Raw genomic sequence first — 13,622 nt, forward strand, 5'->3', positions numbered from 1 at the left:
CCCTGGTTCACACACTTTTCTCACAGGATACCAAAGTGAAAATCTCCACCACTAAGAACCAGTGTTCTATGTTCCCATTCTGAGCTTTGAGATCCTCTCACATTTAACATCAGTGTGGGTCTGAACACCTCAAACAACATTCTATTCTCTCAAAAGTAACTCTGGAGATTGTTGCTGGTGATTTTAAAATGATTCCAGGTCCGAATAGTTTTGTTGTTGAGCTACCTTCTTTAACTCTGCTACAAGTTACATCCATCAAACTTTCGGGTTTATATTTTGGGAAGAGACAAACACATTTTAAACTCTTCTTTCAGCACAGAAGCTTTCAGCATTTGGATTTGTGTCAATTGTTGTCAAACCTTCTAAAATAAACATTTCCTGTTGAGAACATTATCAGGACCCAAAGCTCAAATCTTTAAACTTTGTAAGAATTATAATTTTCACTATCAAAATTGAAACTCTCTCTTCCTGATGTGTGTGTCTTTGTATCCAGATTGAAAGTCCCACATATTTATCAACACATATTCTTTATCTTAGATAACATCTTTGTATCTCAAAGGTCACTTGCTGAAAGGTCAGATTCTCATTGAACAGTGTGTCCATATCAGATCTCCTGTCCCCAAGTAGAAAATAACAGTGGTTCTGAAGGGGTTAAATCATTTTCCATAGAATCCCTATCGTGCAGAAGGAGCCCATTCGGCCCATCGAATCTACACCATCAACAATCCGATCCCAGGTCCTAACCCTACGACCCCACACATTTACCTCACTAATCACTCTAACCTCCACATCCTGGGGCACTAAGGGGCAATTTAGCATGGCCAATCAACCTAACCCGCACATCTTTGACTGTGGGAAAATCCGGAGCACCCAAAGGAAACCCACGCAGACACGGGGAAAATGTGTAAACTTCACAGTGACCCAAACCGGGAATCGAACCCTGATCCCTGGAGCAGTGAGACAGCAGTGCTAACCACTGTGCCATCTGGTTCTAAACCATGACCATGGTGTGGGAATAAAAACCTTCAGATCAATTCTCAGAGTCTTAACGTTGCTGCCAATCTTGTTCCATTTGTGGTTCTCTGGAAATAAAAACACAAGGTGCATTCTGCTCGAGGGGGGAATGGATTCAGCAATCTGAAAGTTTAAGCTGTTGTTGCAAAGGGTTCACTCTGGGCCCGATTTTACCAATCGGAGCCGAAGGGCCAGATCCGGGCGTAATACGGATCCGAGCCCGGAATCGTCTGTGCAGCGAGCCCATACGCTTCTTACCGGTTCAATCCGATCCGTGCTGTGGGCGGGGCTTAGCACTGTCGGAACGATCGGAGCTCTGAACTGCACATGTGCAGTTAGAAAAAAACCTGAAACAGAGCACCCGGGAGTGAAAGAGAAAAACAGCAGAGAGAGCAGCGGGGTGGGGGAGGATGTGGGGGAGGATGGACTTGGGAGAATCTTGCAAACTGAAAATAATGTAGCATCTTCTTTGTGCTGCCTAATTATCTATGGGAAAGGTAATGAAACTACAGTGTCCTAGTGAGCAATTAGTGACCTGTATGTCCCTGGAGCCATGAACCAGGTGCTCAAATGTTCAGTCATCTGGTGAACTTGGAAGAATTGTCCCCGTGGTGGAACTTGGTTGGAAATAAGATTCAAGGAGATTATTCAATCTGGGAAATCAACCATAGTGAAAAGAAGTTTGTATTGGCAACTCTTCTCTCACATTCCATGGCAGATGTGTCCCTACTTATGAATGTGATTTGCATGGACAATGTTGGGTGCAGCTAATCTGCCTCTGGAGCAGCCTTGGATCCTTTCTTTCTCCTTTTCATCTGAACATTGCACAGAATTCGAGGAATTCCCTTTGGAAGATAATGTCAAAATTATAATGGCAGGAAATAAAAACCCGACAGTCAAAAATTTGGGAAAATATTTCAAAATATGGATGGGGGGATATATATTTTGAAGTATTTTCCCAAAGACAGTCAGATTGGAAGATTGAAACGTAACCAACAGAGGAAGTGAAAGAAGCAGCGGAATATTTGTTACTGAGACGGGAACAATTATCTGAACAACATTAAACTTTCAGACTCAAAACTAATAAAAACACTAGCAGTGGAGGGGGTGGGAGGAATCTTGGAGACTGACACCAACAGGAACAATCTAAACGGCTGAAACTCCCATTTCCTCAGTCCCTGCCTGTCACTGCTCAGGAACCCCCCGAGGGGAACCCTCTCGGTCTGTCACTCTCTCTCTCTCTCTCTCTCTCGCTCCCTCTCTCTGCTTCTGTCTTTCTCTCCTCTCTCTCATTCTCCCTCCTGGATGAAAGCTTCTGCGATTTGCAGCAAATTAATTCATTTTCACCTTTCTAAGTATTTGAAAAATTCACTGAGTGACATTTTGAGTCCCCAGTTTAAATTTTTCCCTCTCACTCACTACACCTGACACCAGGAAAGGGTCAATACCGTTTTACTGTACCAGTTCGAGCAGCTGGATGTTTGTTACTGAGACGGGAGAAAATGGGGAACCGTGTTCACTATCTCCAATCTCCCAGCACAGAAAGCACAGTGGGATACAGTCAGGAGGGAGTTATCCTGGGAATCCTCAACAACATCCCAGACTCCATGTAGTCTCTCGGTACCGTGTCAAACACGGAAAAGGAAACCTCCTCTGGTTCCCACATACCGTCCCCCCCTCAGCTGATGAATCAGTTCTCCTCCATGTTGAACACCACTTGGAGGAAGCACTGAGGGTGGTAAGGACACAGAATGTACTCTGGGTGGGGAATTCAATGTCCATCACCAAGAGTTACTCTTTGAAACTATGGGAGTAGTGGGACCGTGTGAGATGGAAAGGTCAAGGGGGAGGTGGTGAATATGGGATGGAGAATTGTGATTGTGATGGTTTAATCCCAGCAACTTTCAGTTTCTTTCCTGTTTTCAATCTTGTCACTCAAGAGATTCCAGATCAAACTGATCATTTTCAAATGATTGATCATTGGATTTGAATCCAATCTTCTGCTGATGTGTCATTGATTATGATGTGGAGATGCCAGCGTTGGACTGGGGTAAACACAGTAAGAAGTCTCACACCATCCGGTTAAAGTCTAACAGGTTTATTTGGTAGCACAAGCCACTCGCTTTCGGAGCGCTGACCCTTCATCAGGGGAGTGGGAATTCTGTTCACAAACAGGGCATTTAAAGACAAAATTGTAAATTGAGTTTGTGTCTTTAAACGCCCTGTTTGTGAACAGAATTCCCACTCACCTGATGAAGGGTCAGCGCTCCGAAAGCGAGTGGCTTGTGCTACCAAATAAACCTGTTGGACTTTAACCTGGTGTTGTGAGGCTGCTCACTGTGTCATTGATTGACAGGCCAAACAACCAATCAGGACAATCACTTGGTGAAATGCAGCCAATCAGCTGATGGGGAGGTGGGACATTTCCAAAGCACTCACCAGACATATACTGAATATTCTTAATGTTTATTACCTTTTACACATTGACATCGACAGAAAAAAGACTTGAATAAACAGCCCAGCCAGAGGAAGCTGGAGAAATTCACAGGGAGAATGGAGGTTTATTAAAACACTTGTGGAGATTTTCTCAATAACATGAGAATCCTGTCCCTTTAAACAGTGACTAAAGCTTCAATTGTAACTGCAGGGTGAGCAGGAAGGAGGTCTGGTTTACTGAAGCAGATACTTCAGAGGGTCACATTATTTCTGTACAGCTGACAGCGTTCAGCATCTTCGAGAGGTTTCACTTGTTATCACAAGTCCACACTGTCCCCATCAAACACTCCCAGTAAAGGAAAAGCATGGGGTTAATACAGAGTAAAGCTCCCTCTACAATATCCCAACAATGTTCTTTAACCCCTGACCCTCGGAAGTGTCTCAGACTCAGTCCCCAGAAGGAAGAGAGTTGTAATTCAATGCTGACAATGACCTTTGTCCTCCCAGCTCACCCCTGTTCTACTCCAAGTTGTGTCTCCTCTGTGGACTGTCTCTAACACTCTAGGCACATTCTGAACTCCTGACACTCTTGCTGAGGGGAGAGGAGAGGCTCACGTGGGTGAGGGCACAGGAGAAGCGAGCGTTGGACTCCCAGTCGGAGCCAGAGAGGGTCAGCAGGCTGCTGACGCTGTAGGTGTTGTCCGAAGCTCGCAGGTAGTTGCTGGTCTGAACCCCATTGGAAATGGCTGCACCATCCTTCTTCCACTTCACCTCCAGCTCATCGGGATAGAAGTGATCAGCAAGGCACACCAGGGTGGCAGTGCCCTTGGTCTTGACCTCCTCCGGGGAGGGGGGCAGCAGGGTCAGCGTGGGTTGTGAATTCTCACGGGCTGGAAGAGAAGAGAAGGAATTTTAATCACTGCCATTTTCAGGCTTTCAACATCCCGAATATTAACTGGGATCAAATCAGTGTCAATGTTTCAATGTTGCAGAATTCTGAAAATCCATTCCGGGGGAACTTTTTTAACCAGTACGGAACAATCCCAACAAGAGAAGGGGCAGTTTTAGCAGTTTTAGAGAATGAAACTGGGCATGTGGAAGGTATATCAGTGAGAGAGCATTTGGGTAATAATGACCATAATAGATTTAGAGTAGCTACGGAAAAGGGGAAAGATCGATCAAGAGTAAACGTTTTAAATTGGGAAAAGGCCAATTTCACCAAACTGGAATTTGCCAAAATGGAAAGGAAACAGCAACTTGAAGGTAAATCAGTGTCAGAGCAGTGGGAGGATATCCGAGCTGGAGATAGAGTTCAGGACATATCTGTTCATCAAGCAATAGCGTGGGACATTGCAAACAGAGTAACTAAGGATTAAATAGGGCGAATTCGAGAGCAAAAAGTTAACTTGTCTGTGGAGAGAGAAGACATATCGGTGGTTCTTCATGAATAATTTACATCAAATATCACAAGTGGGATGGACAAAGTTGACGTGTAGTTCAGGAGGGGAGGGATTGTGAACTAATTAATGGGATAATGATAGTGAGCACGGAGATATTAATGTGTTTATCATCTTTTAAAATGGAGAAATTCCCAGGCCCGGGTGAAATGTATCCCAGGATGCGAAGTGAAGCAAGGGATGAAATAACAGAGACTCTGACCATTATTTTCAAATCCTCTCTGGCTACAGGTGTGGTGTGGGTGGACTGGAGGATGGATAATGCTTTTTAAAATTAAAAGCTGATGGAATCCAAGGGAAAGTGGCACATTCAATTTCAAATTAGTTCAGTGTCTGAGGGTAAAGGTTTGATTTGAAGCTGGTTAAATCATTTTATAATGTTACTGAAACATTTGTAAAGAAGATTACTACAAATTCAGCACTGAAATGGCTAATAGTGAGAGTATTTAAAGACACAGTGTCCCTTTAACAGAATGTTAACCAGTCAGGAAGCTGGAACTATTGCTCAGTCTGTCTGGGGGAAACAGGTTGAGCATCAACAAACCTCAGATCACACACAGATCAGGAGAACTTTATCCCAGAACATTGGAGCAGACTTGGATCAACACACTTCACACAGGATTCCCATTGGCTGGTGTAGAAGCTTCTAGATTTCATTTCAAACCTTACTGCCCAGCACTGGGCTGAGGTCAAGGGTGAGGCTAGAATTAGTCTCAGTGTCCAGGGGTCAGATTGGGTCACTGCTCCGAATGACCCCATGAGCTCTGGAGGGTGCGAGTGTGTGGAGAATGGGTGAGAATCAGGATCAGGAATCTCCAACCTCAAAGACAGAATTACATTTCTATAGCACCTGTCAGCACCTCAGAATGTCCCAATATGTCTTACAGCTCATTGTGCACAGCTAGATCCCAGCAGGCAGAGTAAGAAAGAACAGATAAGCAGATTTGTAGTGATGTTGATTGAGGGATGAATATTGACCAGTTCACCGGGGTGAACTCCCCTGCTCTTCTTCCAATAGAACCATGGGATCTTTTACACCCCCTGAGAGGGCAGATACCAGATTGTCTCATCTGAAAGATGGGAGGCCTGTAGTTTAGAGGGGGGATGTGACAGGTGCTGGCCCTTTCCCCATAAGGATTTTGGAAGTGGATGGGGAAAGTGGGAGGTGAAGTAGCGAAACATCTTTGTTGCTGCTGAAACTCTTGCTATCTGCTCAGATAACTAATAAACACACAGACACATCAGACAAACATCAGTGTGTTTCTGTGGATTCTCTGCTGCTTTCAGTTCAATGAAGAGTGCAGGAGGACATGGCAGGAGCAACAACAGACAGACTGAAAAATGAGGTGTTAACCTGGTGAAGCTACAACACAGAGACTGTGTACCAAACAGCAGAAGCAGCAAGTGATAGACAGAGTTAAACCATCCCACAACCAATGGATCAGATCTAAGCTCTGCAGTCCTGTCACATCCAGCCGTGAATGGTGGTGGACAATTAAACAACTCACTGGAGGAGGAGGCACCACAAATATCCCCATCCTCAATGATGGAGGAACCCAGCACATCAGTACAAAAGATAAGGCTGAAGCATTTGCAGCAATCTTCAGCCAGAAGTTCCGAGTGGATGGTCCATCTCGACCTCCTCCGGAGGTCCTGAAGACTTGTGCTCCAGAACTTCCCATGTCCCCAGCCAAGCTGTTCCAGTACATCTACAACACTGGCATCAACCCAACATTGTGATAAATTACCCGGTTATGAACTGTGCACAAAAACAGGACAAATCCATCCGCACAATAACCACCCCATCAGTCTACTCTCGATCATCAGCAATGTGATCTGAACATATCCAGAGTGATACCAAGCAGCACTTACTCAGCAATAATCTGCTCACTGACACTCAGTTTGTGTTTCTCCAGGATCACTCAGCTCCTGACCTCATTACAGCCTTGGTTCAAACATAGAGAAAAGAGCTGAACTCCAGAGGTGAGGTGAGAGAGACTGCCCTTAACATCAAGGCAGCATTTGAGCAAATGTGGCATCAAGGAGCCCTCACAAAACTGGAGCCGATGGGAATCAGGAGAAAACTCCCCACTGGTTGGAGTTATACCCGGCACAAAGGAAGATGGCTGTTGTTTGGGATTTAACTCTACAATCTATATTAATGAGCTGGATGAAGGGAATGAGAGTAATGTCACAAAACTTGCTGATGATAAAATGAAAAGTAGAAATGCAAGTTGTGAGGAGGATAGAGAGTCTGAAAAGGAATAGTGATAGGTTCAGTGAGTGGGAAAACATTGACAGATGGAGAATAATGTGGGAAAATGTGAGGTTGTCCACTTGGGCAGGAGGATAGAGCAGAATACTAGTAAACTGGAGAGATTCTATCGAGTGATCTGGGTGTCTTTGCATCCAGGAACAGCAAGAAATTAGGAAGACGAATGGAATGTTGCTCTTTATTCCAATGAGGATGAGTATAAAAGGAGGGATGTTTTGCTACAGCACATTGGGAAAATCACACTTAGAATATTGTGGACACTCAGGGTCTCCTTACTTAAGGAAAGATATAGGAGAATTGGAAAGAGTTCAGAGATGGTTCACTCGGCTGATTCCACCGAGTAAGGGATTGTCTTATGAGGAAAGCTTGAGCAAGTTGGGCCGATACTCATTGGAGTAGAACTTATTCCACCACCTCAGCACCATCTTCACCAGGGCAATTAGGGATGGGTGATAAATGCTGGTCTGCATAGAATCACAGAAAATAGGAACAGGAATAGGCCATTTGGCCCTTTGAGCCTGTTCCACTCTTCATCATGATCATGGCTGATCATCCAATCAGGAGTCAGATCCTGTCTTCCCCACCAAATTCTTTCATCCTATTCACCCCAAAAGCTAAATCTCACTCCTTCTTGAAAATGTACAATATTTTAGCCTGAACTGCTTTCTGTGATAGTGAATTCCACAGGTTTACCCCTCACTGGGTGAAGGAATTCCTCCTGACCTCAATCCTAAAAGGTATCCCCCATATTCTCAGACTATGATGCCTCAAACTGGACGCTCCCAGCATTGGGAACATGCTTCCTGTATCTCTCCTGACGAGTCCTGTTGGAATTTTATAGGTTTTTATGTGATCCCCCCTCATTCTTCTGAGCTGCAGTGGGGGCAGCACGGTGACACAGTGGCTAGCACTGCTGCCTCACAGTGCCAGGGACCCAGGTTCAATTCCCAGCTTGGGTCACTGTCTGTGTGGAGTTTGCACATTCTCCCCATGCCTGCGTAGGTTTCCTCCAGGTGCTCCGGTTTCCTCCCACAGTCCAAAAGGTGTGCAGGTTAGGCCAAGCTAAATTCTCCCTCAGAATACCCGAAGAGGCGCCGGAATGTGGCGACGCAGGGATTTTCTCCGTGACTTCATTGCAGTGTGAATGTAAGCCTATTTATGACTAATAAATAAACTTTTAAAAAAAATAATCTTAACCAACTCAATCTCCCCTCCTACATCAATCCCCTTATCGTAGAAATCATTCCAGTAAACATTTGCTGCACTCCCTCTCTCCCAAAAATATCCTTCCTCAGATAAGGAGAGCAAAACCGTACACATTATTCCCAGTGTGGTCTCACCAAGGCCCTGTATAACTGCAGAAAGACAGAATTACGAGGGACAGAGATCGGGTAGATATGAGGAAACTTTTCCCCTTGATCACAGAGGCAGCAGATTTTGAAGGACGTGAGAGTCGATGGAATATCACACCTGAAAGGTGTCAGGGACTTCTTCAAACAGAAAATAGAAACTTTAATCTCCTGTGGTTACGGAGACAATGGAGACTGATTGTCACATCCCAGCTGAATCCAAAACCCATCTCCTGTTGAGTTATATCCCAGAATGTGGAAATGGTCTGAATTCAAAGTAAACTGATTATGGGTGAAAGACATGTTTGTTTGTTACATTTCAGGAAACAACAGGGAAATGGGTTAAAATTCCAACTGTATCCCTGAGCTGTGTGTACTGGTGCTGGGGTGACAGAATGTGAGTTGAGACATTTTTCGGGGTGCTCCAGTTTCCTCCCCCATTCCAAAGCTCTGCAGGTTAGATGGATTGGCCATGCTAAATTACCCCGAGTGTGTTCTTTAGGTGGGTTAGCAATGGTAAATGCGCAGGGTTACAGGGAGCCTGGGTAAGAAGCTCTTTTGGAGAATCAGGTGAAAAGATTTCCCTCACGTCTCTCAAAATCTGCTGCCTCTGTGATTAAGGGGAAAAGTTTCCTCATATCTACCCTATCTCTGTCTCTCATAATTCTGTCAATGGACTGAATAGCCTCCTCCTGCACTGTAGGGATTCAATGGCTAATAAAAAACTACATGGACTGTGTAAGGTTTCCATGGGTGAAGGGATCCATTTGAAATGAACCCTGTTGTGACCAATCGAGGGCGGGATTCCAGCTGATTACTCCTCACCCAGGAGCAAAACAAAATTGGGATCCGGTTCAGGATGTTAACAAATGAGGGAGCCTGTCTGAGGACTGGTCACAACATGTACACAGCAAGATCCCACACACAGCAATGAGAACAATCAGCATTTTCAGTGATGTTGGATCCAGGATAAATATTGGATTGAACCCATCCCAAAGAGAAAGTAACAGAGAGTCTCCCCAAAAGCCTGGAACACTGAAGCCACTGGATTGTGAGCCCTGCTGTGGCTGTTTGTCATCAGAACTTCAGCAAGAGATAAGCAGGGAGTGGAGAGAGCAGAGTGAAAGCTGGGGCAGGTGGCACCTCGGTGTCTGACTGTGCTGCTGCTGTGATCAGTTATATCAGAGAGTGAAACAGAGAGTTCAACTTCACATCAAACTCTGCCTGTGTGTGTCACACTGAGACTGACAGGAGTCTAGAGAGTGATTTCACTCCATGCTGCAGGAATGTGAACACAGTCTGCAAACGTCCAGATCTCCTCCACACGGTGGGTAAAAGCTGCTTACTTATATCTTGCTGCTTAAAGGGGGGAATGGAAGGAAAGAAATACAGCTGGACTCCCTGTTCTACACAGTGTTCTTCAATCAACCATTTCATTGACTGCAGCTTCCTCACTAACACCTTCAACTATTCAGTATTTGTGTTTGAGAAAGTTTCAGCATTGAAAGGGTTAATAACGGAGGATTGGGCTTTACTTACTCAGTCTGAGTTTGGTTCCTTTACCGATCATACGGCACACTGACAGCTTCCAGTGGAGGAGCTGTACAAAAACCTCTGTCTCTGACTCACTCACTCACTCACTTTTTCTCTCTTTTTCATCTTTTTCTCTCATTCTTTCTCTCTCACTCTTTCTCTCTCTCTGTTTCTCTCTCTGTTTCTCTCAATATCTCTGTGTTTTGTTGGCAGAGTTGAGAATTCTAATTTGAGATGATAAATCTTTCAGCTGCTCTTCATATGTGGACATGGAGAGTAAGAGGGAAACTCGAGGCCTTCAGCGAGCGGTGGACACCACAGGGACTGGAGTGTGTAGTGGACAGTGTAAATAATTTGTCCAGTTTCCTTTCTTGTGTTTATTAAATATTATATAAAACTGTGGGATGTGTCAGTACAGGAGGTGGGACTGTGTGTCCATTATTATATATTATATAAAACTGTGGGATGTGTCAGTACAGGAGGTGGGACTGTGTGTCCATTATTATATATTATATAAAACTGTGGGATGTGTCAGTACAGGAGGTGGGACTGTGTGTCCATTATTATATATGATATAAAACTGTGGGATGTGTCAGTACAGGAGGTGGGACTGTGTGTCCATTATTATATATGATATAAAACTGTGGGATGTGTCAGTACAGGAGGTGGGACTGTGTGTCCATTATTATATATTATATAAAACTGTGGGATGTGTCAGTACAGGAGGTGGTGCTGTGTGTCCATTATTATATATTATATAAAACTGTGGGATGTGTCAGCACAGGAGGTGGGACTGTGTGTCCATTATTATATATTATATAAAACTGTGGGATGTGTCAGTACAGGAGGTGGTGCTGTGTGTCCATTATTATATATTATATAAAACTGTGGGATGTGTCAGTACAGGAGGTGGTGCTGTGTGTCCATTATTATATATTATATAAAACTGTGGGATGTGTCAGCACAGGAGGTGGGACTGTGTGTCCATTATTATATATGATATAAAACTGTGGGATGTGTCAGTACAGGAGGTGGTGCTGTGTGTCCATTATTATATATTATATAAAACTGTGGGATGTGTCAGTACAGGAGGTGGTGCTGTGTGTCCATTATTATATATAATATAAAACTGTGGGATGTGTCAGTACAGGAGGTAGGACTGTGTGTCCATTATTATATATTATATAAAACTGTGGGATGTGTCAGTACAGGAGGTGGGACTGTGTGTCCATTATTATATATTATATAAAACTGTGGGATGTGTCAGTACAGGAGGTGGGACTGTGTGTCCATTATTATATATTATGTAAAACTGTGGGATGTGTCAGTACAGGAGGTGGGACTGTGTGTCCATTATTATATATTATATAAAACTGTGGGATGTGTCAGTACAGGAGGTGGTGCTGTGTGTATTGGGGTTTTTGTCAGGCTCTGTATCACTGTGTCACTCCCGCTGGAACCTTGCTGACAGTAATAATCAGCGACATCCTCATTCTGAACGTTGCTGATTGTCAGGGTGAATCTTGTCCCAGATCCACTGCCGGTGAATCGGTCGGATACTCCTGTGAATCGAGTTGATGCCTCATAGATCAGCAGAGCCGGTTTCTGTCCTTCTCGCTGTTGGTACCAATGCATGTGTTCGCTAACAGATTGACTGGTCGTACAGGTGATGGTGGCGGTCTGGCCCAGGCTCACTGACAGCACCGGGGGAGTCTGGGTCACGATGATTTCTCCACTGATACCTGAGGGGTAATAGAGAAACGTAGTGAAGTAAGAACTGTCACAGAAAGAGGCTGTACAATGAGATATTGTTGGAGACACTGACTGTTCCTCTCCTTTCAGCATTTTCCCTTCAATCACAAGTCAGGAGAATTGGATTGAAATGGAGAGCAGGGAAATATTCAAGGTGGAAGGAGAGAGATTTGTACCTGCGATGCAGAATGCCAGAGGCCAGAGCAGCTGGATGGCTGAAATCATGGTGTGTGCTCGTGTCCCTGTGCCTGGTTACTGATAAACTCTCCCTTCACTGGGCTCTGCTTTATAAAGCTGCAGCCTGTGAGAGTCTCACTGCCTGTTCCTCAGTTTGTAAATGGTCTGACCCAGAGAAACCACGTCAGCACCTTTCACTTCCTCTTCTTCTCTCTCCTGAGAGGCTGAGGGACAGAGTTTCAGTGTCAGAGTCGGAGGGACAGAGACTGAGGGTCAGACTCTGTCCCTCAGTCTCTGTCTCTCACTCTCTCGATATCTCTCCCTCACTCGCTGTCTCTCTCTCTCTCACAATATTTGTCCCTCAGTCTCATTCTCAGTCTTTCTCTCTCAACATCTGTCCCTCAGTCTCTGTCTCCATCACTCTATTGATATCACTCCCTCAATTGCTGTCTCTTTCACTCTCTGAGTAACTCTTCATTAGTCTATGTTTCTGTCCATCACACTCTCACTGTCTCCCTTTCTTGTCCTTCCTGTCTCACACTCTTTGTTTACCCTCTCATTCACTCTTTCTTTCTCTCTTCTCATTCTCCCTCCCTCTATTCCTCTCAGTTTCTCCCTCACTTTATCTCATAGAGTCATAGAGGTTTCCAGCAAGGAAACAGGCCCTTCAGCCCAACTTGTTCATGCTGCCCTTTTTTTAAAGCCCTAACCCCAATTGCTGCATTTGGCCCATATCCGTCTATACCCACCTTACCCATGAAACTGCCTAAATACTTTTAAAAAGACAAAATTGTACCCGCCTCTATTACTACCTCTGGCAGCTTGTTCCACCTCTGTGTGAAAAAATTGCCCATTTGGACACTTCTGTATCTCTCCCTTCTCGCCTTAAACCTATGTCTTCTCGTTTTGGAATCCCCTACCTTTGAGAAAAGATATAAATTATCTAGTTGATTTATAGACCTCTATAAGGTCACCCCTCAGCCTTCTATGCTCCAGACAAAAAAGTCCCAGTTGATTCAGCCTCTCCTGATAACGCAAACAATCAAGTCTCGTTAGCATCCTAGTCTTTTCTGCACTCTTTCTAGTTTAATAATATCCTTTCCATAACAAGGTGACCAGAATTGTACACAGTATTCCAAGTGTGGCCTTACCATTGACTTGTACAACTTCAACAAGACGTCCCGATTCCAGTATTTAATGTTCTGACCAATGAAACCAAGCATGCCGAATGCCTTCTTCACCACTCTGTCCACCTGTGACTCCACTTTCAAGGAGTTATGAACATGTACCCCTAGATTTTTTGTTCTGTAACTCTCCCCAGTGCCCTACCATTAACCGAGTAAATCCTGCCCTGGTTCAATCTCCCAAAATACATCACCTTGCATATATCTCAATTAAACTCCAGTTGTCATTCATCAGCCCACTGGTCCAATTCCGGTTGCAATTGGAGATGCTTTCATCACTGTCCAATATGCCACCAATCTTGGTGTCACCCACAAACATATTAACCATACTTCCTATATTCTCATCCAAATCATGAATATAAATGACAAATAACAATGGACCCAGCATCGATCCCAATGGCACATCGCTCATTCTCTTTGTTCCTCTGTATTCTCATCTCACTCT

The 13,622-nt window shown here is 44.3% G+C and overlaps 1 gene segment (V, D, J or C); it reads right to left on the reverse strand.

Annotated features, from left to right (window-relative positions):
* Nucleotides 1-4,011: 4,011 nt before the first annotated feature.
* Nucleotides 4,012-12,041, reverse strand: LOC145348595 (Ig kappa chain V region Mem5-like). The segment is given in 4 exon segments: nt 4,012-4,340; nt 10,071-10,109; nt 11,513-11,806; nt 11,993-12,041. Coding segments are annotated over 4 exon segments (711 nt in total).
* Nucleotides 12,042-13,622: the final 1,581 nt, after the last annotated feature.

This window comes from Carcharhinus amblyrhynchos, chromosome 9 (assembly GCF_965287045.1).
Source record: "Carcharhinus amblyrhynchos chromosome 9, sCarAmb.v2.hapA, whole genome shotgun sequence".
Lineage (NCBI taxonomy): Eukaryota > Metazoa > Chordata > Chondrichthyes > Carcharhiniformes > Carcharhinidae > Carcharhinus > Carcharhinus amblyrhynchos.